The sequence below is a fragment of the Ambystoma mexicanum genome, chromosome 5q (assembly GCF_040938575.1).
Source record: "Ambystoma mexicanum isolate Mex_15411 chromosome 5q, UKY_AmexF1_1, whole genome shotgun sequence".
Classification (NCBI taxonomy): Eukaryota; Metazoa; Chordata; class Amphibia; order Caudata; family Ambystomatidae; genus Ambystoma; species Ambystoma mexicanum.
Window position 1 is genome coordinate 436143847 of NC_090933.1, and position 24079 is coordinate 436167925.

The window sequence follows — 24079 nt, forward strand, 5'->3', positions numbered from 1 at the left end:
AACTCCAGAACTTTCATTTATCCCAACAGAATAGCCATAACATTTAGCTAAACTCTAAGTTCAGTAACACCAAAAAAAGGATGCCTCTGAAAATGAGACCCAGTGTACATACATGTCTGGTGTATAAGCCCCATAGAACCAGTGCATGTGACCTATAGGTCATCGCAACTGCAGCGGATATTCTGAGACAGAGCATGGATCACAAGTAAAGCATTTGCCTGTAAACAATAGTTACAGGGGCCACAAAGCTTTGCGCAACTGCTAAAATTATGAGAATGTGAGTACAATTCATAAATGCTCCCCTGGAAAAGGGAGTCCGTTCCGAATAGCCTTACAATTGTTTGTTTGTGTAGACACACAGTCAAACCTGCAGAATAGAGAGCAACACACGCAACCAAGTACTAGCGTACAAGGGAAATGTTGAATTGCAAGGAGCCTACCATTACATGATGTTGGATGGGATTAGGCTGCAGTGAGCAGCATTGCTGAATGTGGCAGCAATGCACATAGCCTGCTTCCAAAAACGGAAACCTTGTAACTAGTTCACCATTTCCTAAAATTAAAACCTTATAATTTGCTCTAGTTCTCCCTGGCCATCAGAAACCACGTACCCAACGGATAGGATTCACACTTGGAGCGCAGTACTCACAATTTCTCAACAATTCACAGCAAGATGCAGTACAGTCCAAGAAGACAGCATTCTTTTGTTTTACTGGAAGCTTTTGCTGCAAATGTATGCGAAGAGACCCCCACAGCCCGTGTTTTTCCCCTTACATTAATTTTACACAGAAACCCTCCTCCCGCCGACATATTTTCTGCAGAATCCATTGTAAAAAAATCACATTATTTCTGCCTCGATGAAATCTACTGCAGCAAAAACTCCCTATCCCGCATAACTCCCCTGAAATGATCCCAGAATATGGAACCCCCACAAGAAAGCAGCATTCAGCGTGTCGCAAACAAATCTTAGCAAATCTTTGCGTTTCATGACACTTCAAGTGACATCTAACATTGTCACAAACGTAGACATTTTAATGGAAGAGGCAATGTTTTAATGAGAGTGAGAGTTAAGCCGGAGGCAAAAGGATACTTCTACTCTAGGCACAAAGACTCAAAGAGTCTGGTAATTTTTTGTTATCATATTCCAAGAATACCTGCATCCACACAAAGTGGATTGAAAGGTATGCTGTGGTTAAAAAACCCACAGTAGTCGGTCACCGATAGCAACCCCTCAAAATTAAATTGTTAATAACTATTGATTTTAGTAACGGATTTGACTGAAATTGCAAAGATTAGGGATTCTCGCCCTCTCCCGTCCCAGACTGCAAAGTTTCATAAAGATATGCTAAAAAATAAGAAAGTTATCAAGAAGACAAATAGTTACGGCCTACTTTCCAGTTTTCCCATAGACAAAGTCAATATTTGCCAAAGCACAAACCAGATGATGGATTTGGACCAGGTCTCAAAAAACGTGGCCACAAAGTGTACACTCATGATCCATGAGTGGTTTGGGGTTATTTCGTGCATTAGTTATTCAAATATTTTACGGAGAAGTAAGTGGGTGCCCTTTCTCAAATATTGATAGTTATATCACCCATTGTGCATTGCAGGATCATGATTTTAAGAAATGAAAAAGCCGCCATCTTGTTTTTCTTTCGATGCGCGAGATATTCAAGGCTATAGCCGAGGATATGGGAAAATGAAACCCAGGAAAAATGCAATTTGCAGGTTGAAAAACATGCAAATGCCATCAGGTTAGAGGTAGGGGTGGCTAGAGGGCACCAATTCAAATTTGGAAGTTTGAGGGGGTCTACGGAATGAGTTTGCAACACAAAGCGGTCTGTAGCCTCGGCTACAGCAGCAAATAGCTGACATCTCAAAGCAAACTTCATCACAGAAACAGCACGTGTTGTGGGGAGTCAGGGGGACAGGGCAGGGGAGCTGAGCAGGCCATCTGGGAGGTGCGGGGACCTTGCGCAGATGAGGGCCTGGGGAGGAAGAAAAGCATTTTTCTTCAGCCGTTTTTCTGATGTTCGCGGCTATATTTGTATCTACAAAGGATAAGGGAAAGCTGCGGGTATGTGTAGTTCAGTACCCGCAGTTATTTTTTAAAATTTTTGTTAAGATAATTTTACAGCTATAGTTACGTCTGGGGCTGAAAAATCACTGGCCATGGCCGATTGCTATCAGGTGTCTCATCCATGCAGTAACCAGGACACACCTTGCTTAGCTTCAAAGTGAGGAAGGGGCCAACCTCCTCAGGCAATGTTTTCCGATAAATAAGCCAAAGATACAAGACCACACTTGGAGAAACGGGTCGGTCTTTTCCTGGTTTTGAAGTGAAGCAGGGTCATTCCCACTTTGAAACTAAGCAGGGTCAGTCCTGGTTACTGCATGGATGAGAGACAATCCACAGTGCCGAATGACATGTTCTTTCCTAGTTTTAAATCTCATAACACAACGCATCTGCATTGTCTTTTTTTTTTTTAAACTGTGCCGTCAGTCCTTCAACGTTTTGCACTCGGAGACAATTCTTTTGCCATTTGCTGAATTGCATTCAGTTATTTGTGGTCGCTCCGTCAAGATGGGGGGAATAATACCACAATTGTACACTTTTTGCCTACCATAGTTCTAGAAGGATTTATATATTTGAGTGAGACTATGGCATGTGTACTTTTCAAGTTAGCTTTATAAAGCAGAGCATTGTTGAGAGCCAGACATGGGGGTGAGGAGGGGAAACTATGAGGGCAAGTAAGTCATGAGTATTTGCCCACGATGTGGCAGGAGTGTTTGCACTCCTAGACACTGGTGCAGATATTTTCCCCCAATTACTGGTGCTCTGAAAAGGACACATGTGGGTGGACAGCTAACATTTTTTCAGAGTGCAGACACAACCCCTTGTTATTTTAAGGTTAGCAAGCTTGCTCACGTATTCGGCTACCAAGAGTTTACTCAGGTTGTCATGTTCCCAGGGCAGATGCTTACTCACAAGAACACAAGTATTTGTTTCGTATTGGGATTTTTGTTTACATGGGAATATTTAACAACAGATTGCTGGGTTTAAAAGGTGAGCACCTTTTATACTTTGCCAGCATATGTTTTATATATGTTCACTTACTGTATGTATATTCATGGGTGCCAGCTTTTGATTTTCATTATGGGTGCAGAGAGTAACTGGGCATAGGTTGTTCTTGCATCCGGTCATTTATTTCCCGTTTCCGTGCTGCTTAAATGTGGTTAGTTGGAGTCATGCAATGAATCACATCAGTCACCAAGATACCGGCCAGAAAACAAGGGGCTTGTAGCACACTGCGTAACCAAAGTGTGTGGTCCATGGCAAATAATGTAGTCGTACTGCGCTTTGACTAAAAACATTGAGTTCTCAAAGCCTGCAATCTTTTATGAATAACAATCCCACTGTCAAAACAGGACAAAATCAGTTTGTGATTGATAAACGTCTTTGAGCGATGGGTTGGAAGTGTTTTAAAAAAATAGAGTGGCAGTGTCCACCGGCTATGGCCAAAGGCCATGGCTACTGTGCCCACTGACCATAGCTGAAGACCATGCTAGCGGTCTGGAAGTGTTCTAATAATCTATGGAATAACAAAACCCTTCAAATTCAAGGAAAAAACGTTAGTTGCAGGGACATTAAGGTGAGAACTTAAAGCAACAAAACTCCCAAATTAAGCTAAAGCCACCTTAACTTCACGCCCCCTGTTGTGCAGCCTATGACAATGGTGACATCACAGATCACATCACGGATGCCATCAGTGGTGACAACACTAATGACATTGTATATAACCAATTACATCAATAATGGAATTAGACATAACATCACTTATAAGCCCATGAAAATGTTGATTACCTTAATAACAATTTAGGCCGTGGACTTGGCCATGACAAAGCCTGGGGTCACTTGCCTACACCAAAGGCCATAGCTAGTGGCCGGCCAGGGTTAAAAATACATATGTGCATAGTTAAAAGCCATGCCTAGTAGCCCATCACAGTTTAAAAAAATACAGCGGGTAACGTTGAAAGCTGTAGTCAGCAGACATGGTTAAGGCCATAGCTAGTGCCCATTAATATGTTACAATATACAGTCCGCAAAGCCAAAGGTTGTGGCCACTGGCTAGTATTGTGTTGAAGAACATGGCTATTGGCTGGTTAGTATTATATGTGCCCACACAGTGGGCACAGCCGAATCCCATTGCTTATTACATTTTATTATTTTACAATATACAGTGGATATGGCCAAAAGATATACAAACTACTCAAGGTCAAAGGCCATGGCTAGTGGCCCATTTATTTGTTAGAATATATAGTGGGAAGAGCCAAAGATTGTTGCCACTGCCCAGTATTCGGCTAAAGTCTAATCAGTGTATATAATGCACAGTGGACACTTTTGACAGCTGTATTCACTGGTAAAGGCCAACATCTATGGTTGGTGGCCTGTTAGTGTTTTAAAATATTCAGTGCACATGTGTGAAAGTTGTGACCACTGTCCATAACTGAAGGCCAGGACTAGTACCCAATTATGTGTTAAAATGTATTTGGCCATGCACACGGACCATGGCTGAAGGCCATGCTTAATGCCAGTTACTGTTGTAATGTAACAACAGTGATGTCATCATAGGCTGCGCAACAGGGGGCAAAGTTAGGTGGCTTTAGCTGAATTTCAGGGGTTTTCTTGCTTTAAGTTCTCACCTTAAAGTCCCTGCAACTAAACTTTTTTCAATATATATGTTCTGGCTGGGGGTGTTTTGGGGTGTAAGGGCGGGGTACGAAAGGGGTGCCCAAGTAATAGAAAAAGAACAGGCGATCGCCCTACTTGTGGTGTTCCTACCACGTCAAAACCTCTGTGGGGCAAAGCATTGCAAGTAAAGAGTTTAGCCATCTTGCACCGAAAGGGCGTATAACAAAAGTAGGCAGAAGTTTCAGTGCATCTGAAATAGCAGATAATATATTTACAGTTATAGCCTGGGGAAGAGAAGCACAATAGCGAACGGCTCCAAATGCCTGTTGTAAAAACTTCATTAAATCACACAGCAATGAATGGAGAATCTGAACCAAATTCCCAACGAAGGGCACATTCCCCGGACGTCTTGAGTGACAATAGACCTATCCTGCGCAAAATAACGCACTCCGTGTAAAATAAAACTGAAATCCTAACACTTAATTCTTCAAGAAAAGACAAGTGAAACGAGACTGGTTTAATAGCTTTTGCTTGCATTATTTATGGCCTCCTAATGACAAGACCTTGCCAGGTTTGATTCGGGTATCAACGGGCTGAAGCAGCACACAGCAGTGCTATTACCATAACTCCTCAAATGAAAGCATGTCTACAAGTCCACTTAAATCGCTAGCATCCCAATCATTAGCTATTCCTGCTAGTTTGCTTTCAATAATGCAAAAATGATTGGACGTTTAATTTGTTAATTGCCTCTGTTTCAATTGGCAGGCGGCTCAATTCTCTGCAGAAGTTTAAACCGGCCCTGGCAGCGAATACAGCGTGGACTTGCTTAATCGGGTCTAATAAGGTATGGGAGCTCTCAATTGCACCTGGTCAGAGACTGACAGGTGAGCAGTGCATTACTGAACACTTTTCGGCCATAGTGGGGACAGGGGGGGTGGACTGCTCATCAAAACATGCATGGAAAATGGTTGACTTACCAATCATGTGATTTGCAACATGGACCTGAATATCCCATTCGTTGTAGAACACCATCTGGCACTTGATGCACTGGTAGGTCTTCTTCTAAATGCAAGATGATAGACAGGGTTATAATTCAGGAAACAGTGCAATATAATTTTCAAACATGCCGTTTAAATCCTCTTTGCAGGAAACGATTTATAATATGGAAACTGGCATCTGAGCTGCCCTATCACAGTCTTCCTAGTTCAATGTTTCTTACGTATTTCCCCACTCGGCCACCATATTTGTACTTATTGAGGTAACAAGGTGTTTTAACCAGAAATACTTACAAAATGAGCGACCCAAAATAGGGAGGTCATGGAAAAGGCCCCATGAGTGGCGAGCATGAGAACAGTGCATGAAGGGGAGTAGTTCGTACATAAACCAGAACGAGGCAAGACACGATATATAGCAGTACAAGGGGATAGGATATTTACAGAGGCGACAACTACAGGTAGATGGGGAGGGAAAGTCTTGTAACCTTCCAGGTTGAGGAGACGTAGTTTGAGTGCAGCTTTCAAAGAGGATTGAATGGTAGTTTTTAAACACAGAGAGGGAGTTCCATTGGCATTGGGCAAAGTGAGAGGAGGAGTGAGATGAAGTGCAGGGTGAATGTGGAACAGATTTTGAAAGAGGAGTGGAGTGTGGGATGTATCAACCCACTCATCCAAGCCCTGCCACATCACTGTGCATTGCTGGCAGCAGAAACGTCATAATGGCCGCCGGAAAGCATGCTGCTCGCTAGAAACCACCAGAAATTGCGCAGTGAAAACCCGAAAAATAGGCCACCATCCACTTTTGCCTATTTTAGTGAGCACAGGAGATCACTGCCAAAAACCACCATTGGGCTACCCACAAAGTAGCCTGAAACTACTTGGAAATAGCAATGCTGATTGAAAAAGAAACACAGCTGTTTGAAAATCCGTTTTCTTTTCACAAATTGCTAAAATCATGGCTCACAAAGCACCTAAAAGATCCAACCTCTTTGTTGGGTGTCCCACATCATTACTGCAATAATCCACATCAATACAATGTCAGCCAAAATCATATGTTCTCAGAACAAAATCCTCTTTTAAAGATCCTTGATGGAAGGACAGCTGTCCAAAATGGGTGTAATGCCGTTGCTCACCTCTACCAGAAAGCTGGTGTTTTAAAAACATTTTTTTGTAAAGTTGCCAATTGAACCCCAAACTATGCCCAAGAAAGACTTGCTATCAGAAGCCTAAGAGGTGGATACAATTTAAAAGTATATTCTGAAAAGGCTTGAAGGAAGAAATTGTGTAATGTATGTGTTAGAAATGTGGGTTATATTATAAGAAAAGACAATTTTTAGACATCGAGTTTAAGAATTAAGAGTTTCCCACACTGTGCTTCAAACGAATTTCACACCTTTTCCCTGGACAAAGGAAGCTTCCACTGCCCTTGGCCAAGAGATTGACAGGCTGGTGTGAACAGGAACTAGCAGAGGCACCCTGGCCTGTTGCTCTCAGTCAAGACAATGGATTCTTTGGGATGAATAGGAATATGCTAAATTCGGGTGTAACTGACAACAAACTGCTGGAAGGAAACAAGAGATGTGACCCTCTGAGTCAGCCCAGCTCTAGGAGGCAGACCAGAGTGAGATGTGAATTGAAAGTAAATGTATGTTTTATAAAAATGCTTATAACAAATTGTACCAAACTGACAAAAATGTAAAATTTTGAGAGTGTGAAAATGAAAAATTCACTCACAGTTCAAGACTAAGCCGGACTCTGTGCGATGTTCTGAGACTAAACCCTGGAATGTATTCATATTGTAGCTGCAGTGTTTTTGCTATGAACATATGAAATTACAGTAATATGCTCCGAGAGGATATGCATGCATGTATCCAATTTGGTGCAGAATGAATATTGAGAAACCCTCCAAAAGCACGAAAATTTTATTTCTGAACCCAAGCTCGTAGAAACATGGGATTGGAACATAACTGTACCTTAAGCAATCTGTCATGTAATTATGTATTCTCAACAACTTGTGTATCTGGGAAATATGTTTTTGGGGGAAAATAGATTTTCTATGTAAAAGCAAAAGGGAGGGATTTCTTTTGGACCATAAACACAGCATCACTCTGACTCATTCGGACACACTGATCCTGTCTCCAATCAGGGGATAGGGAATCCTCTAACCTAGCAAATCCTTAGAGGGTTGGGCATAGAGAATCAGCCTCCCCACCCACTTTGGAAATACATAAATAAGGACTGCTAGGACACACATTTTTCCACTACTCAACTGATTTCTTGGCGTAGCACCCTGCAGGAAGACTGCAGACTCCAGACCAAATCCAGACAGACTCTAGAACCAAACTCTAGTACCCTGAAGCAGATGCCTAACCCAAACTGAACTATTTGCAGCAGGCCTTCAGAATCTTTTGCAACCTGATTCTAACCCCTAACTTCCACGGGGCCCAACTAAACCATTCAACAGCGTGGCTAAGCTCTTTTGCTTCTAGCTAAGAACCCTGTGCTAGAACCAAGATCCAGACCCAGAAAGCAGCACTGTATCCAGAACCCATCAGATCCAGTTCAAGAGGCCACCCAGACCATAGTGCAGTGCTGAGAGCAGAACCCAGAGTGCCCGAGACCTGTCCACTGGCGAGAGTGAAGCCAAACCCTTGACCAGATCTTTGACGAGGCCCATTCCAGTCCAAAGCCTAGGAGTGAGTATTTAGTCTAGAACTGTCCATAACCAATCTCTTCCATCCATTTCAACCTATCCAGAACTGCATCATAGAATCCTGTGTCCCTCATGTTGATTCCAAATCTGTAAAGCACAATCTGTCATTTTGAAATCTTGACTATTTCTGAAAATCTACCTTCACAAAAACCTCCGTAACTTTGGAACCGCACGTCTTAGAACCAAAATGTAACTGTAATTTTGAAGCTAAGATGCTAAGCTTTCCAATCAGGTTCAGATTTAAAGAACTTTGACATAAAAATATATAAATAAGGGCTTCCATTGGGCCTCCCAGACTAGGTATTGACTTAGTTGGAGTGCTGGATTGAAGTCACTTACAGGAGGGTGTGTGGAGGAAAGTAACGGGTGATCGTGTTGGCTAAGCAGGACGGTAACAGGCTATGAATCAATCCGAAAACTAGCAGTAGGAATTTGAAAAGGGAATAATTTCTCATGGAAAGCCAGCAGCATGAAGGTGGTGTCTAGGGACGTGGGGAGGAGTGGAAGAGAATATATAGAGGGTGGGGCGGTGAGGAGTAGGCCTTTGTAGCAGAGGGATTGAGTAGTGGGAGAGGTTGGGAAGAAGGCTGGTCACATGCTAGGGATTGTATAAGGGTATTTGCCGTTTTGTAAGAAGGCGAGGGCATGTTTTTCGGACTTGGAGGTGTTTAATCCTAACCTCTGTAGAAGTGGTAGTGATGAAGTTATGGACGTTGAGATTGCTGTCAAAGCCTACCATACATTGTGTGCCTTAAGAAAAGGGAGAATAAGTCCAGTGGAAGGAGATGCGAGGGAAGGCGGGGGCATTGGATAAAGGAAAGTGAGTGGGCCTTCGATGCAGGAAGACAAAAATTATGGTTAAGTTAAGTCATCCAAGGGCCAGCCAGTGATGAATCACAGAGGCAGGCAAAATGCATATCAATAGGCCGGCAGAGTGTAACTAGAGATGAAGATATGTCATTCACAAAGATGCAGTAGATGAACCCAAAGTACGATCCGTTGTCTGATGGAAGCGGTGTACAGGGTGAAGTGTAATGGGCCTCCAACAGAGCAGGTTTGTGGGTCAGATGTGACAATATTCCATGAAATGGAGAAGGATTGGTGTCCCAGCTTCAAAATTCACCAAGGGTATTACAAAAAATGAGAAATCCACTGTGTCAAAAGGTGGCTGAGATGTCTAGCAGGATTAGTATGGAATGATGCTGGATTGGGTTATGGAGGAGGTGAAATGATTTATTTTCAGATAATGTGAATATTGGGGGGGTTGTGTTGGTTATGTGGTTGTTTTGTTTTGTGTAGTCTTACTTGTCTGTTCACATTTGTTTAGTGCATATAGTTTTGTTTTAGGTTAGTCCTAGTTAAATATTGTAGAATATAGAGTTCCGATTTGCAATTCTATTATAATAATTGTCTTAAGCTATTATGTAGTTTGTGACTCAATGACCTAAAATGTAGATACTGTTTTTGTTGTACCTTGTTGAAAATAAGAAATAAAGAGTTAAAAAAAGGATTAGTATTTAATATAGTTTATTGTAGTGATCATTGGTCAAAGTTGAAGACATGGGTGACCGCCAATTTGGTAGCGATGGTTGCAAAAACAAGACTGCAAAGGGATGCGGAGGTCATTACTTGTCTAGGTAAAGTGAAGATTTTGTTGAAGATATTTCTTTCAGGAACCAGTGTAAAGAGTAGGAGAAAGACCGGTCTATGGTTCAGAGGAGTTTTGGGTTTGCCCGAGGGCTTCCTGAAGTTTGGTAGGGCAGTGCCAACCTTTGAGGAGGCCAGGAAAGAAAGAGTGATGAGAGGTAGGTGCCGGTTCCTTGCCTGTTTGTGGGGCAAATGGGCCAGTGAGTGCAGAAGAGACGCTAGCAGACCAAATTGGTTTCAGATCTGAGGGGGATGTGGGAAGGGGTAAATGAGGAGGGGAATAAGGAAGGTAGGGGAGGAAGAGGGGAGTGTGGTGTGGGTCTAATGGATTTTGACAATTTTTGATAGAAGTATTGGGGAAGTGATTACATTGTTAAGGAAGGAAAATGTAGCTGAGTCGAAAGCTGAAGTGCAGGAGGCAGGGTGCTCGTGTGAGCAAGAACAGAAATGGGAAAGCACAGGGTTGGGCGTGAAGGGTGAAAGGAGAAGTAATGAGAGGGAGAGTGGTTATCAAAAGAGGATGCAAGAGCTTGGTTGAAGACAGAGAAGGCCTAATCAATAGAAGATGCCCGAGGAGGAGAAATTGAAACAAGGGAGGACCAAACTTGTGCTATCTAGCGTCTCAAGTAGTCATTTTCGAATTTGTGTTTGGATTTAGCGGGGAGATGAGAGCAAGAGGGAGGTGGGAGAATGGTGATAATGAACTGGAGGATAGAGTTATCAAATGGGAAGAGTTGATGTAGAGATTGGAAGTGGAATATGAGGAGTGGGAGGGGAGGACGAAGCCAAGAGAGTTGCCCTTGGAAGGAGGTGGATGATTGTGTCATGAGGTAAGTGTTAAGATAGGATAAAGTCAAGTTCCACTTGGAGATTGTGCGAGATAATGGCAATGGTGAAGTTTCCCATGAGGAGCACAGTGGCTTTGCTGGGTGTGGAGTCAAAGTAGGGTCAAGATCAGAGAAAAGGGACTTGAAAAGGCTCTGTGCCCAATACAGTAGGTTGATGGTGAGAGGGAGGAGTTGGGAAGGGGTCAGTTACAAAAACTGGGAAATAATTTTGGTGGCCAGAAAGGTGATCCTTTTAGACAAACACCTTCACCTCTATAAGAGGAGCAGGATGTGTTGGAGGTGGTGGTGTGGGGTAGCATGACCAGCATCGTAATCATGGGATGACTGATGTGTTAGATTGTTGTGACATTAAGAATTATATACAATAATATTGGCATTTGTTTCACTATCAAAGAAAAATTTAAGTCATCAGTTTATTTCGACCATAAACCATAAAAGTGCAAAGTTAAAGCATATAAACATTATAATACATATTATTCACATTTTATAACAAATCCACAACGTTCTACAGCAAGATTTACAGAAGTGCCAATGCCTGGTTTAGAATCACCACTGTAAGCAATCATTCTCAATCAACAAAAATTGCATTTTGGAGCCATAATTACTGCTATTGCATAAAGGCATCTAACAGATACATTAAGAGCTTAAAATCATATAATGAATAAAATCAGTTATTCCATTTATTTTCCAGTTTTGGGGGGGACACAACTCTGATAAATGGCGAATTACACAACCATACAGGCTCTAGGTAATGTATGTTCTTCGGAGTAGAAATTGCGTAGTAAAGGGGGCTAGAACAATAAAACAGGCTAGCTTATTCTACCTGTGCAGTGTGTAATAATGTGGTTCCTTGCTTGCTCCTTAGCCGCCAAGCTCTATGTATAAACCTTGCAAGTGCAAGGACAGTTAGTTTGCCACTAGTTGTTTAGGATAGTATTAAAGCATCAGTCAAATACCTGATGTCATGATGTTTTAAAACAATATCCAAATAAAGAGCCCTGAAGTGGCTGTAGGACAGACATAGAAATAAAAAAATGACAGTTTCCCTACTTCCCATACATCCGGGGCACATTTTCGATGTTTGCAAGTGCCATGTGTGTTTTAGCACACCAGGGGGCAAGATGGCCAACCAATGTCTCAGGTATTCAGAACGTGCATACGATGCTGGAATTAGATTGAGATAACTTTCATAAATCAGTTGTTTACAGCTGTGGCAAATCGCTGCTTGGTTAGTGGAGTAAAAAATTGTCAATTCTTGTCTTCAGAAGGACACAATTTGCTTCTTGTACTGCAGGTTTAGTGGCTCTGTTAATCGTGTCGGGTGCACCCAAAGGTCCAGGAGATCCAGTGGTATGAATGCGGTTTTGATGTGCCTGAACCACCATCTTGTGCTAAGAGGTCCATCGCTGCCCCTCTGTACTTCTCCAAACATGGTGAAGCCCATAAGCAAACCCAACACAATATGGAACGGATAATCAAGTTCTATGCATAGAGCCATATTCCAACAGCTTTGAGGAAGATTTGCAAATCTCTTAAAAAACTTATTTTCCATTACATGTAGCCTGTTCGACTTTGTAAAACATGCAAGTTAAAAAAAAGGTACAATGTAAGAAGCACTCAAATTAATGGAAACAAAGAATGTGCCAATAAAGATACAAACTGGAAAGTCTCTTGCAAATTTGATACCACTATAAAATGGAAAGAGATTACATGCAACTAAAAATATCAAAACACATCAAATGCACCATATGTATTGGGGTTCTTCACATTAATTTGTGACCGTAAACGTGACAGAAGCTCATGCACCAATAAGTTCATTGTCAACTAAGTTTGAACTCAAAATCACTGCTTTCGTTCAAACGTCAACTTTCTTGAAAACAACTGTGTCCCAAACCCAATTTCCATCACTTTGATCAATCCTTAGAAGATTCAATAGCCCAACGGTTACTATTTCTTTTTCTGTCTGGTCTTTAAATGCCTGCATGATGTGTCCACTCCTTATCTTTCCTCTCTTATTCCTTTCTAAATCCCATCCTGTTCCTGCTGCCCTCAATCTCTTTTCTTACTGTTCCTCGTCCCTCTTGCGCCAATTCCCATTTCCGCTCTCTCTCCTCCCCTCTCTTGGCCTCCAAGCACTGGAACACACCTTCCTTCCCCTCTTCGATAGCTTTCTTCTTTCCGGTCAGACCTTAAAACTCATTGCTTACCTGTTAATTTGAGTTTTTCATTTTATTCTCCAAAATTCGTACCATTTTATTTTTGTAAAGCATTTTTGCGTGTAGCGCTATATAAATACAAATCAAAATTTAGACAATGCGTTGTCTTAAAAAAAAAAAAGAAAGAAATAGGCTAAATGAATTCCTTAATTGGGTTTCTGACACACTTGTGAACATGAAGGACCACCAGTGCTGTGAGTTCAAATATTTTGCTGGACGATTAAATGCATTTAGTAGATATAAACCTTGAGAATGTGTTAATCTATTAGCATTCAAATATGGTAGCCCCCCTAAGAATATGCATCTATTCTTTCCAGTTGCCTATTAAAATGTATCTTTCTTCAATAGAATGACTCAAAACATATGGCTCCTGTTGATAAAGGGTCAAGTCAAACAGATCTGCGCAATTCAGCTAAAATGCATAGTAAACATAACTTTAAAATAGTGCATTCAATGTGACAATTGGAAATAAATGATTAGTTAAAACATATGAACCATGTGACCGATTAGAAAATTAAAAGTAGATCTGGATTCAGCAGAAGAACAGAAATCCTACACATAAGCATATATCCAAATGTTTGATTTATTTATGACATGCGTATTTTAATAACTTCATTCATGAAGTGGCAGAACATATATTTCTTAATTCAGAATATCTTGACAGATTCAAATATGTAATTTATTTCATGCCAAGATATTTACATCTAGAGCTATATGAAAAATGAATGTGTCAACACAAACCTGAGATCTACTCCTTGGAGAAGGGATTAGATTTCAGCCAAATATCGTCTAAAGACACATCAAGTTCAATCAATGAATCTAAGTAAGGGGCTGTCCAATCACAGAGCACCCAATACAAAACAGATTTTCAAATGGGGGTGTGAACCCTAGCTTATAAAAACGAACAAAACAAAATTGGTGCAGGCTACATTTTCTCACTGCCTGAAACAAACCCAAATTGGCTGATACTTAAGGAGGAATACAAGTACAGGGATCCATGTGTTTATCACAACAAAAATAACGACATACTTTTTCAGTGACACTTTAATATCGAAAAAAGTTTAATTATTTTCCCTCTTGATTTGGAGGGTCCCCCCCAAACACCCTGTTTCTACAGCTTTTTTACCCCCTAACCACCTCCACCCCTTTTAATCCTCTACCCCACCCCTATATATACTTTTACTAAAAACACTGAATTTTTGTTGTTATTCAGGTGTCAATGAAAAAGTTTGTTGTTATTTATTTTTCATTATTAACACTGCATACCGAAGTACAGGACATCTTCTATTCCCGACCAGATGGGGGTGTGGAGAATCAGATGAAATGGATACCATGTACCTTGCCAATTGCTGCCAGTGGACAACAACATGAAGAGAGGGACCATGAGACATCTCAAAGGTTGAGCCGGTCACTGGATTTCAGCAAAATTCGATTAAAGAACTCCGAGAAGCAGAACTGGACCCATAAAAAACTTTGTCCAAGTATATTCAAAATACATTTCCCTAGAATCTACAATTGTGCAGGGCATGTGTGTGTCTGCCAGAAACGAACCAATCGAAAAACAAAAAGATTCATTACAACCTAGTTAACACCAGATCAATGGTAAAGCACAGAGATATGCAATGTCCTCAGCAAAGGTGGAACAGACATCCTATTTTTCAATGAAACCTGTCTAATGGAAGAGTTCAAGGTAGTAGCACATGGATCCATACCAAACAACCTCAAAGTAAGACAAGCAAATAGGGAAGGAAAAATGGGAGTCGTTCTCACTATTCAACCTTTGATCACTTGCCATAAACACTGCTGTCAGTGACTGGTCATTGCAAAATACATCTTCACTTTAAATATTGATTTCACAGAGCCGGCAACCACTGATCCAACACCTCTATTAGGAGAATCTCAACCAAACATCCTGGGACAAGAAAACAACTGTATTTGTCCAATATAGTTTTTATTAAAATAGCAATTCAAAACCAGAGGTGGTCCATTAAAAATATGCTGGGGAAGTCATCCACAATATTATACTATTACAGTCCACTTGACTGCAAAAGAGAACAAACATTGGCAGCTTGTTTTTTCTTGCTACTTGTCAATGCACGCAAATATCCATTCTTATAGTTAAATTTATATAGCATAATGTAGACAGTTATCACAGATTTTGAGCTTATATACCATACTACATCTCAGGAGGATAGCTCAGGGGCAACGTGCTCGCCTTGGAAGCAAGACGACACTGAGCAACACAGGTTCGATCCCCCAGGTCCTCTGGGTATTAAGCGCGTTATAAATAACATATCATAATAAAGCTTACATTAACAACTGCCAACTACATAGACATTTCTATAACATTGAGAAATGTTGACGGAACATTTTCAAATATACATTTACTTGGATGTTCTCTCTCGCAATTGACAAGTACTAGCATTATAGAACATCTACATCACATTTAACTGCTTTCTCATTTGTATGGTATTCTCTTGTATGAATTGTGCTATTGGTTTCTAGTGTATGCATTGTTGGGTGTCCTGACCCACGTTTGAGCTATCATGCTGCAACATTTGGTGCTGTGGGCTTAGAAAATCCAAGATGGCCAAAAAGCCCACATGTGCGCCAGAATCCAGGAGAACCACGCAGTTTGTGCGTACACCAAAATGGCTGCCAAACTTGCCACCTACCAGTGCGAGCATGATGGGCCAGGGTGCCATGAGTGGAATGGGTGCCAAGTGTCAAACAGCAGCGCCTGTTATCTCAAAAACGCTTTAAAATTACCTTTGGTTTCTCTGAATGCCAGCTCAAAATGCCTATTTTCAAACATTGCAACACATCCAAAAATCTCACTGAACACCAGCGGACATCTGGCAGAATTAAGTATGTGTGCATACAAAATCTGGGAAGATGAAGAGCCCAAAACAATGTTCATAACAAAACTGGCTGAGCTATGCATGTCAGCAGCCTAACTGAAACTGGATTAAAACCACCAAAATCGAAATTTTTAAATTAACTGAGTGACCTACTTTTGAGTGTCACATAGTTTGTAACTGTTAAAATGTCATAGTTTTGAACTTAGAATCAGCATTCTAGCTGCATATGTAAACATTGTATTGACTTAAACCGGGGAACAAAAAATGACATGTAGCTGAAAACTGGCTTAAAGAGATTCCAATTCTGCCCGACAGGAGTGGGGGCTTGCCCAACAAATGCATTCCCGGGCCTGGCTGCATTCTGTTGCTCCTGCCAAAAGGAGGTCACACTCTCTGATTGTTTAGTTTCTTGAAATCCCCTGGTAATTCAAAGGGCCCAGGCAGATGGTTTATTGGGGTGGTCGTAAATGGCTTCCTTTTGAACAAAGCCCTTCCTTGACTCAGGCAGATGGTTTATAGGGGAGGTCGTAAAGTGGCTTCCTCTTGGCAGAAACGGGGAGGGGCAGCCCCCTCTGAGGACAGGCTGAGCTTAAAGAAAGTGGGCAAACTGGTTTCTTAACCATGTGACCTGGGAAGACACATCCCTGTTGGCCAGAATATGATTTTAAGAAAGATGTATAACTCATGGTGCAGACTTGTCAAAATTATCTAAATGATAACATAATTCCTGTGATTTTTCTGCCCACATTTTAAGAGGTTTTAGGACCTGGTGGTAGGATCTGGGGGTTTACGAGTGGAAAAGAGGTTGTTACTCTAAATGTATGCAGGTTAAAAATCTGACACTTCCTTATCTAAATGCCCACATGCCTTGCACACAATTGTATAAATTTGGAGAAAAATCCGATATGGGGAAAGCTACTAAAAAGCACAAAAAGTTACCATTTCTTTACCCAAGCTCCTAGAAACACCAGGGTCTGAACAGTGCCTCCCATCGGTAATTCATGATGTGTGTATGCAATGACAAACAACTGTGTATCTGTGGAATATGTATTTGGGTCAAATATAGATTTATGTGCAATTTGACAGGGAAGTGTCCTTTCTGCAGGCCATAAAACAGCATCACCATGACTCACATTTCCTTTCCCCTATCAAGGAAGAGAAAAGCTTGACCAATGATCAGTTGAGAGAGGGGCTGGCTTAGTGATGCTGCGCACACACCCACTTTCAAAAGACATAAAAAGAGCCACTGGAAGCTAGAGAGGACATTCAAATCCAGTTGCTGCGGAGCGTTTTGCCGGACCACACAACATCCAGAAGATGCCAGTTCCAGACTGACTCCATCTACAGACTCCAGAACCTAGAACTTATACTTTAGAACCTAAATCAGAGGCCTAAAACCACAAGTCATTTGTCAATTCTGCAGCTGCAAAGCTGTCACCTGTCATTTTGAGTTTACTTTAAATCCGAAAAACGACCTTTACAAAATCGTTCATATCTCTGGAACCATTTGGGCCACGAACTTGGTTTAACTTTCCTCTGAAAGCTTAGAATCTAAGCTTTCCAAAAAGCCTATAACTTCTCCTTATACTTTTTCCGCAATCACGATTCACGCACTCGCGAATTTTACTGTGATTTGCGATTTGGTTAAAAATCCAGCCACGTGTAACCATCAGCAGTCATTTCTTTCCTTGCTAAAAATTTGTTGGCCTCTTAATCACCATCTCTGAATTATTGCTAAAGTGAGCCTGAACTCATCCCAAGTATCTCTCACTCACCCTGAACTTCCTAAAGGGAATTAAAACCATTTTCGGCATATTTTTCACTTCCTTGCCACCACATTCAAAGCACTTGGGCCGGTGTTTTAAAACTCATACCCGATTTCTCTAAGTTGCTGGGGGGTGGGAGGGAATTGAACTGAATTATATTTGATTGCATTTCTAAGAACTGTGTGCTCTCCTCTTCATATCCTTACATTGCATAAAGAGGGGGGTGAATTGTCAAAGAAAAGTGATTGCTTGTTTTGTTGAAGTCATATCAAGTTATTCCTGTACTGCATTTATTCCACCTTGCATTTCCCTGAACCGTATAAAGCATTCTCTACCCCTTTATTCTTCTGTTCCTATTCACAAGTGTGCTACCTCATCCTCTATACTACTCCTGCGTAACCAAATCAGTTTACTAGTAGAACATTATTCATTGTTTATTACTGCTCATATTCTTAAGTGTGATATTAAATATTAATTTATTATAAGAGTGTGATAGATATACCGTTATATTTCTCAAATAAACCTATTAAACTTGCAAAACAGAACTACTTCTTGGCTCAGTGGGGTCAGGGGGATTCTAAGAGAGGGGTGTTATATAGGGGTAGTCATCCAGAACTCATGAACTGGATATAAAGATATATCAATAAGGGTTTCCATTCAGTATCCCAGACTAGGCATTGACTTAGCTGTAGTGTTGAATTGAATCTTCTTACAGCATGTCTATACATACACTATGGTGGGATGTGTAAGCCAGACCTCCAGACACAAGGAAAAACAATCCTCTAAGCAAAAAAGCCTGGTGCAGCTCTCTGCAAGAAAAAACTATTTATTTTGTATACAAAAAGAAAAAGGTTACAGAGGGTGCCGTCAAACCCAACTGCCACACAGCTCACTGCGTTAGTTCAAAGGATGCATGTCGTTATAAAGCAAATCATCATCTCTCATGATGCACACAGTATACAGTGTTCAGCCCCACCTTCATTGGCTACCACCTTTATACATTCTACCAGTCCCCTATAGTTCCTTGGCCGATTGGCCAAATCTAATCTACCCCTGCCGTCTAACACGTGGTCCTCTGCTCAGTCACCTTGGGTTCCTGTTACATGATTGGCAGGCCTCTAAGAATTTTGCCCTCTCCATGGGGCTAGTCCCATGGTGTGCACCTGGTCATTAGAATGAGCTCATTGGATAGCTTCAAGGTCAAATTGGCCCTCTAGAATAAAGGAGTGCTTCTATTAATCCCAGACATGCAGGCACCCCCACCGTAACAATTTGTTGTCATCACCTGCTCCCAGTAATACAAATCACGTGATGTTTCATTCCTGGCTACCCCCTTATCAGCTGGCCCTCCCTGCTGCTTCTCCTGGGCCTCTCGAGGACCACACTAATCGGCCAAATTCTGATGGATTTCGGTGTTCTGTTTGTGGGCATCTGGAAGTTCAAATGGGATGGCCATTATTCTGGGGGCGCTAGTGCCCTCAATCTAGACCAGACATTTGGCAGCTCAAAGCCTCTGCCTCGGCTCCCATTGTTTGTCCTCTGGAATGGGTGCACCCCTGCCAGTCATTGGCCATTCGCATTCCTTTCTGGTTTTGCAGGCCTACAACATGATACAATTGTATTTTATATGTCAGGGCTAGAGGCCTCAGTGTTCGATTTCCCTGCTGGGACTTGGAATGGGAATGTGATTCGGAACTCCTTGCCATGCAATGCTACTACTTTCAACATAGCCGCACTCTAGATATGCAAAGTTTCAGTATTTCTATGCAAAGTTTCAGTATTTCTTGCAACGGGGACCAGCGCTAATGTTTACATTGTGATTCATTACATTTCAACTAGTGTGCTCTAATATCACACACACACACCCTATACTTGGGCCTATCTAGGTTTCCACAACTGCCACAGAATGCTAGATGTGTTAGAACTATTTCACATGTTTCACCCCCCTCCAGCCGTGCACGTTCATTTTCTCATGCACTGGTAAATTTTCCTTAATGTAAATCATTTAGAATGACATGGGAGCTTAACGTGCATCACAAAAGATGCACTAGGTATCTACTGGCGTGGGTTTAGGGAGCTATGCTTTCATGTTTTAACAGCACAAAATATTGGTTAAAAAAACAAACAAAAAGAAGAAACCACAAATAGGAAAATATAATTCTCTGAATGGGTAGAAACTAATCTCCCAATCCTACTTCGCATTTATAACTTGTTTAATACTGAGTACGTTCTTTTCAGGGTAATGTTATCAAAGATTTAAATAGTAATTTCAATAGGAATAATTTTCTGGAAATGGACAAACAAAATGTCCTCTCATCCCTCTAAAATGGTGTGGCTGTAGTCAGGTCTCTTTATCCAACTATGGCGTCCACAGGTTAACAGTTAAATAATCCTCCATTAACTGGAATGTTGTACACCAGTTCCCAGTTTTAAAATAGCTGTCAAAACACAGGTTTTTGGTTTACTTGATTACTCTTCGAGAACAATGTACATTTTGTGCCGAAAATGCTATGGCATTCTATTTTAAATCACTTGTCCAATTGCTTTCCTTAAAGCACACCCTATTCAGTGACTAACCCCTTTCAGCCCTGTGTTGGAGCCTTAACAGGAAGAGCCAGTCCTTCCCCTGAGGAGGAACGTTGAAGCTGAGAGGGCACCAAGTCCTGGCCCTAGAAGGGGACTGGGAACCAAAAGAAGCCCCGGAATTCATTTTCAAAGTGGCCCCATTACACATTTTGAGAAAGCCCAACCCTTTCCCTAGGAGACAATTTGAGAATAAAATAGGTAGCCACACAAACGAGTCCCAGGGTGCAGAGGCCCACCGGGAAACCCCCAGGGTTCACTGTAGGCCAGCCCTGCCTGCCCCCCCCCCTTGTGCCAGTATGTTTCTCTGCAGTACAATGTTGTCTCACTGTATTTCATAAGCAAGATGCTGGCAAGAGATGGTTTGCTTCTACCAGAAACTCAGTGGCTGACCGGAGAAACCACGAACAGTCGAGAAGCAACTGCAACTCATCAAAGCCATACAAGAGCAAAGCCTTCTGCCCGGAGCACCACTCAGTGGAAAAGAAATCCACGCAGAAAAACAAAGCTCACCTGACCACTGAAAGGGTAGGGATCTGCTGCAAACCACCAACAGTTGCTCGGCCGAGCATGGAAACAAAACCTTAGACGACCATGGAAATAGAAAAGTGTCAGAGACCGCAAACAGAGACTTACCAACATGGGAGATGCATGCAGAAGCCCTCTAACAGAAACTGTGACTTGGCAAAAAACCGGCCGCCAATGTAGAGTCACAGCTGATCTACATGGAGAAAAAGGGTAGTGCTTACACTGCTATTTATCAATGTTTATAACACCACCCAGGAGGGGAAAGCAGGTGTTACAAACACCAATTTGTCATAATGGGGATTTTAGATCACGGGTGGCAGGCTCCGGGAGAACAATATTCAAAGCGAAGATCAATTAAACTGCCTTACAAACCCAACAATCAGTTACTATGACTGGAGAGAAATACAAAGATCAGCAGTGTTTATGGCAAGTGGTCGAAGGTTGTGTCAGTTGATATGGGTCCTATTTTCTCTACCAACATTACTGTGTAAGTGGGAAGCAAGCCAAAATGGGGGAGGCCATGTGGGAGACCCGTGTCAGGACCACAGTTTTGGACCAGGGATCAACAGACCCGGTGGGGGTGCATTGTGTATGCAGACAAACTGGGTTCCCCCTCTGGTAACAGGCAGGTTACATGGAAAAGTGGGAACACAATGAAGGCACCAAAGCCTTTGTAGAAACCATGAACATATTTATTACAGGAAGAGGAGTAAACTCATTGCCAGCAAGATAACTTAGACACACTGCACTTGCTAGGCACACCCAGTGACATTGAACCTGGGGCCTGGGGAGTACCCTTGGATGCAAAGGTGGCGAAGGGACACCAAGGGAGACAGGCAAGGGTTGTAGAAGGGGGGCTGGCTGGTAGAGATGGCGAGGGGGGAAAAAGAGAGACACGCTTGGGGACAAACACACTTGGGGACAGACACACTGACACCAGGGGTAGAGAAGCAGTGAGGGACAGGGAGGTGCAGATAGGTAGGTAGGCAGGGTGTGGGGGCAGAGGCTGCAAAGCCAGGAGAGAGAAGCAGGGGAGGAGATAGAGACCAGGAGACCCACTGGTGAAAATGTGGACCCGGGTTGGGGAGGAAGAGAACCAGGGGAGAAGGATAAGGCCAGAAGGGCTTCTGCAGCCTCTGCCCCCAGCCCACCTCAGCACACCACACTGCCAGCAGCCAAGTAAAAAAGGAGACCCCAGCCCTCTCTCCACAGCCTTATATAAGGCTGATGTCCCCACCCACTTCAGGGATAGCCTCTCATCCAGGAAAGTGTTAGTTTGGGCAAGTGTTGCCAGAGCCACTTTCAGGACAAGTCCCCTCAGTTTGTTTGGCTGTTGCTAGAACATGTCTGATTCCCAGGTCAGGGGAGTTGATCCCAGAGTTGTGGGAGTGAATTGTAGGATACAGTGGATGGCAGTTGGGCAAAAAAGGGAGGTTATTTGTTGGAATAGGGAATGGAGGAGGTTCGCAGAGCGGGGTCTAGCTTGGTGACTCAGGATAATTACGGGGTGGGCATGCCATAGCCACCCCACCACCTGTCAGTGGGCCTCAGGAGAGCAGAGTAAAGATTCAGCCCTAGGTGGCAGAAAGAGGTTTTTCGACAATGGGAGTTGGCAGGCTTACTGTTCAGTGTGCAAGAATCCAGTACAAAAGTTGGTGATCAGGCAATGTGGGGACCAAGCACAGCGAATATAGGACAACATACACACACAGGGCACTTGACAGAAATATACAGCAAGCATATGTTGGCCAGAGAAAAAGAAAATCTGCCGTTTTGCTCGCTTTTCTGGGGAGCTGGAGACGCAAAGCAGGAGATTAGAGGGTGGGAAAGAGTTTAAAGGGTTGCGAGCTGCAGGTGAGCAACAGATATAACTGGTTCTTTGTTGACGGATCATGGCTTGGGACCACAATCCCCCACCCACGCAGTGCATGGGACACAGAGGAAAATGCATTTGGGAAAAATAAAAGTCACCCAATACTTTGGAAATTGAAGTTGTGCAATACATTGAATAGAGAGGGGAAATTAAAAGTCATGTACTACATTGCAAATAAAATGGTAATAGAAATTGGCATTTCCACATTACAAGTGCTTTTATGTGAGCTGTTGCACGAACGTGTTGATTCCATTTCTGCCTTAAGCATGCAATGTCACAATGGCCACTCAACTCATGCCCCTCTATTGGTAAATAGCTTTAATTCTCTTTAAATCTCATCTAGTCATAGTGGCAGCAGCCCAAAGGACCAGCAGGAAGATGGTTGGTGGAGGCAATTTCTAAATCGGATGAGGTATTGGTCAGTAAGTGCAAGTGGTACTGCGGTGTGAGTGGGAATGCTAGAGTAATGAGTGTGGTCAGGTGAGGAAGTGTAGGGAGTGACCAAAGTATGTGCGAGTGGAAAGAGGAGTAGAGTTGTAGTGTGGAGGAGTAGGTAGTGTGGGGTAGGGAATAGCAGTGTGGAGAGGGAGACAGTGTGTAGGAGGGAGTAATAGTGTAGAGGAGGGAGTAGTAGTCTGAAGGAAAGAGTGGTAAGATTGGAGAAAGGATAGTAACTTCAAAGGGTGAAGGGGAGGCATAGAAGGAATGAAACAGAGGGACAGAGGAGAAAAAAAAGATTAGAGGGGTGGAGTTGGAGGAACAGAGTAGTGAGAGGCAGGGAAAGGAGTATGTGAGTGTGATAGAAAAAAGACTGAGTGAGGCAGAGTGTCCGTAAAGCACAGTTCCCTGCTCATTTAGAACATTACCAACATTATAATAACTTTAGATTCGAATAACAGATTTGATCGAAATTTTAAAAGCGATTAGGGACTCGCACCCTCCACTCAAGACTGCAAAGTTTTATAACGATCTGTTAAAAAATAAAAAAAGTTCTTAAGACCAAAAAAAATGTTGTAGCCTACTTCCCTTTCATTTTCCCATAGATAAACGATGTACATTTTTGCCAAAGTGCACTGCCCAAACCACTGGACGGATTGAACCAGGTCGGGCACGAAGCGTTGTATTGTGATCAATGCGTGGTTTGGGGTTATTCCATGCAGTAGTTATGTAAATATTTGACAGAGAATGGGGTCCCTGCTTCTCAAAAATGTATAGCCATATCTCATCTAAATGATCAAAACAATTTATTGAGGCGAGGGATAACCGCGGTTATAGATATATGGCATTTGTAATGCACCTATACACAAGTGTTTCAAGGTGTGACGAGGCACGGAAGGGGGAACAGAGGGAGGACAG

General features: G+C 42.3%; 1 protein-coding gene across 4 annotated transcripts in view; it reads right to left on the bottom strand.

The window, feature by feature from the left end:
- The window catches only part of ZNF521 (zinc finger protein 521), a 1002654-nt gene that overhangs the window by 490144 nt on the left and 488431 nt on the right, over window positions 1-24079 (bottom strand). For 2 of the 4 annotated variants that reach the window (XM_069620932.1, XM_069620934.1), the window contains exon 4: window positions 5671-5752. In XM_069620932.1, the coding sequence (XP_069477033.1) occupies window positions 5671-5752 (82 nt within the window). Of the gene's footprint in view, window positions 1-5670; window positions 5756-24079 lie in introns of all 4 variants that reach the window. The other 2 variants (XM_069620931.1, XM_069620933.1) reach the window with 1 other exon arrangement.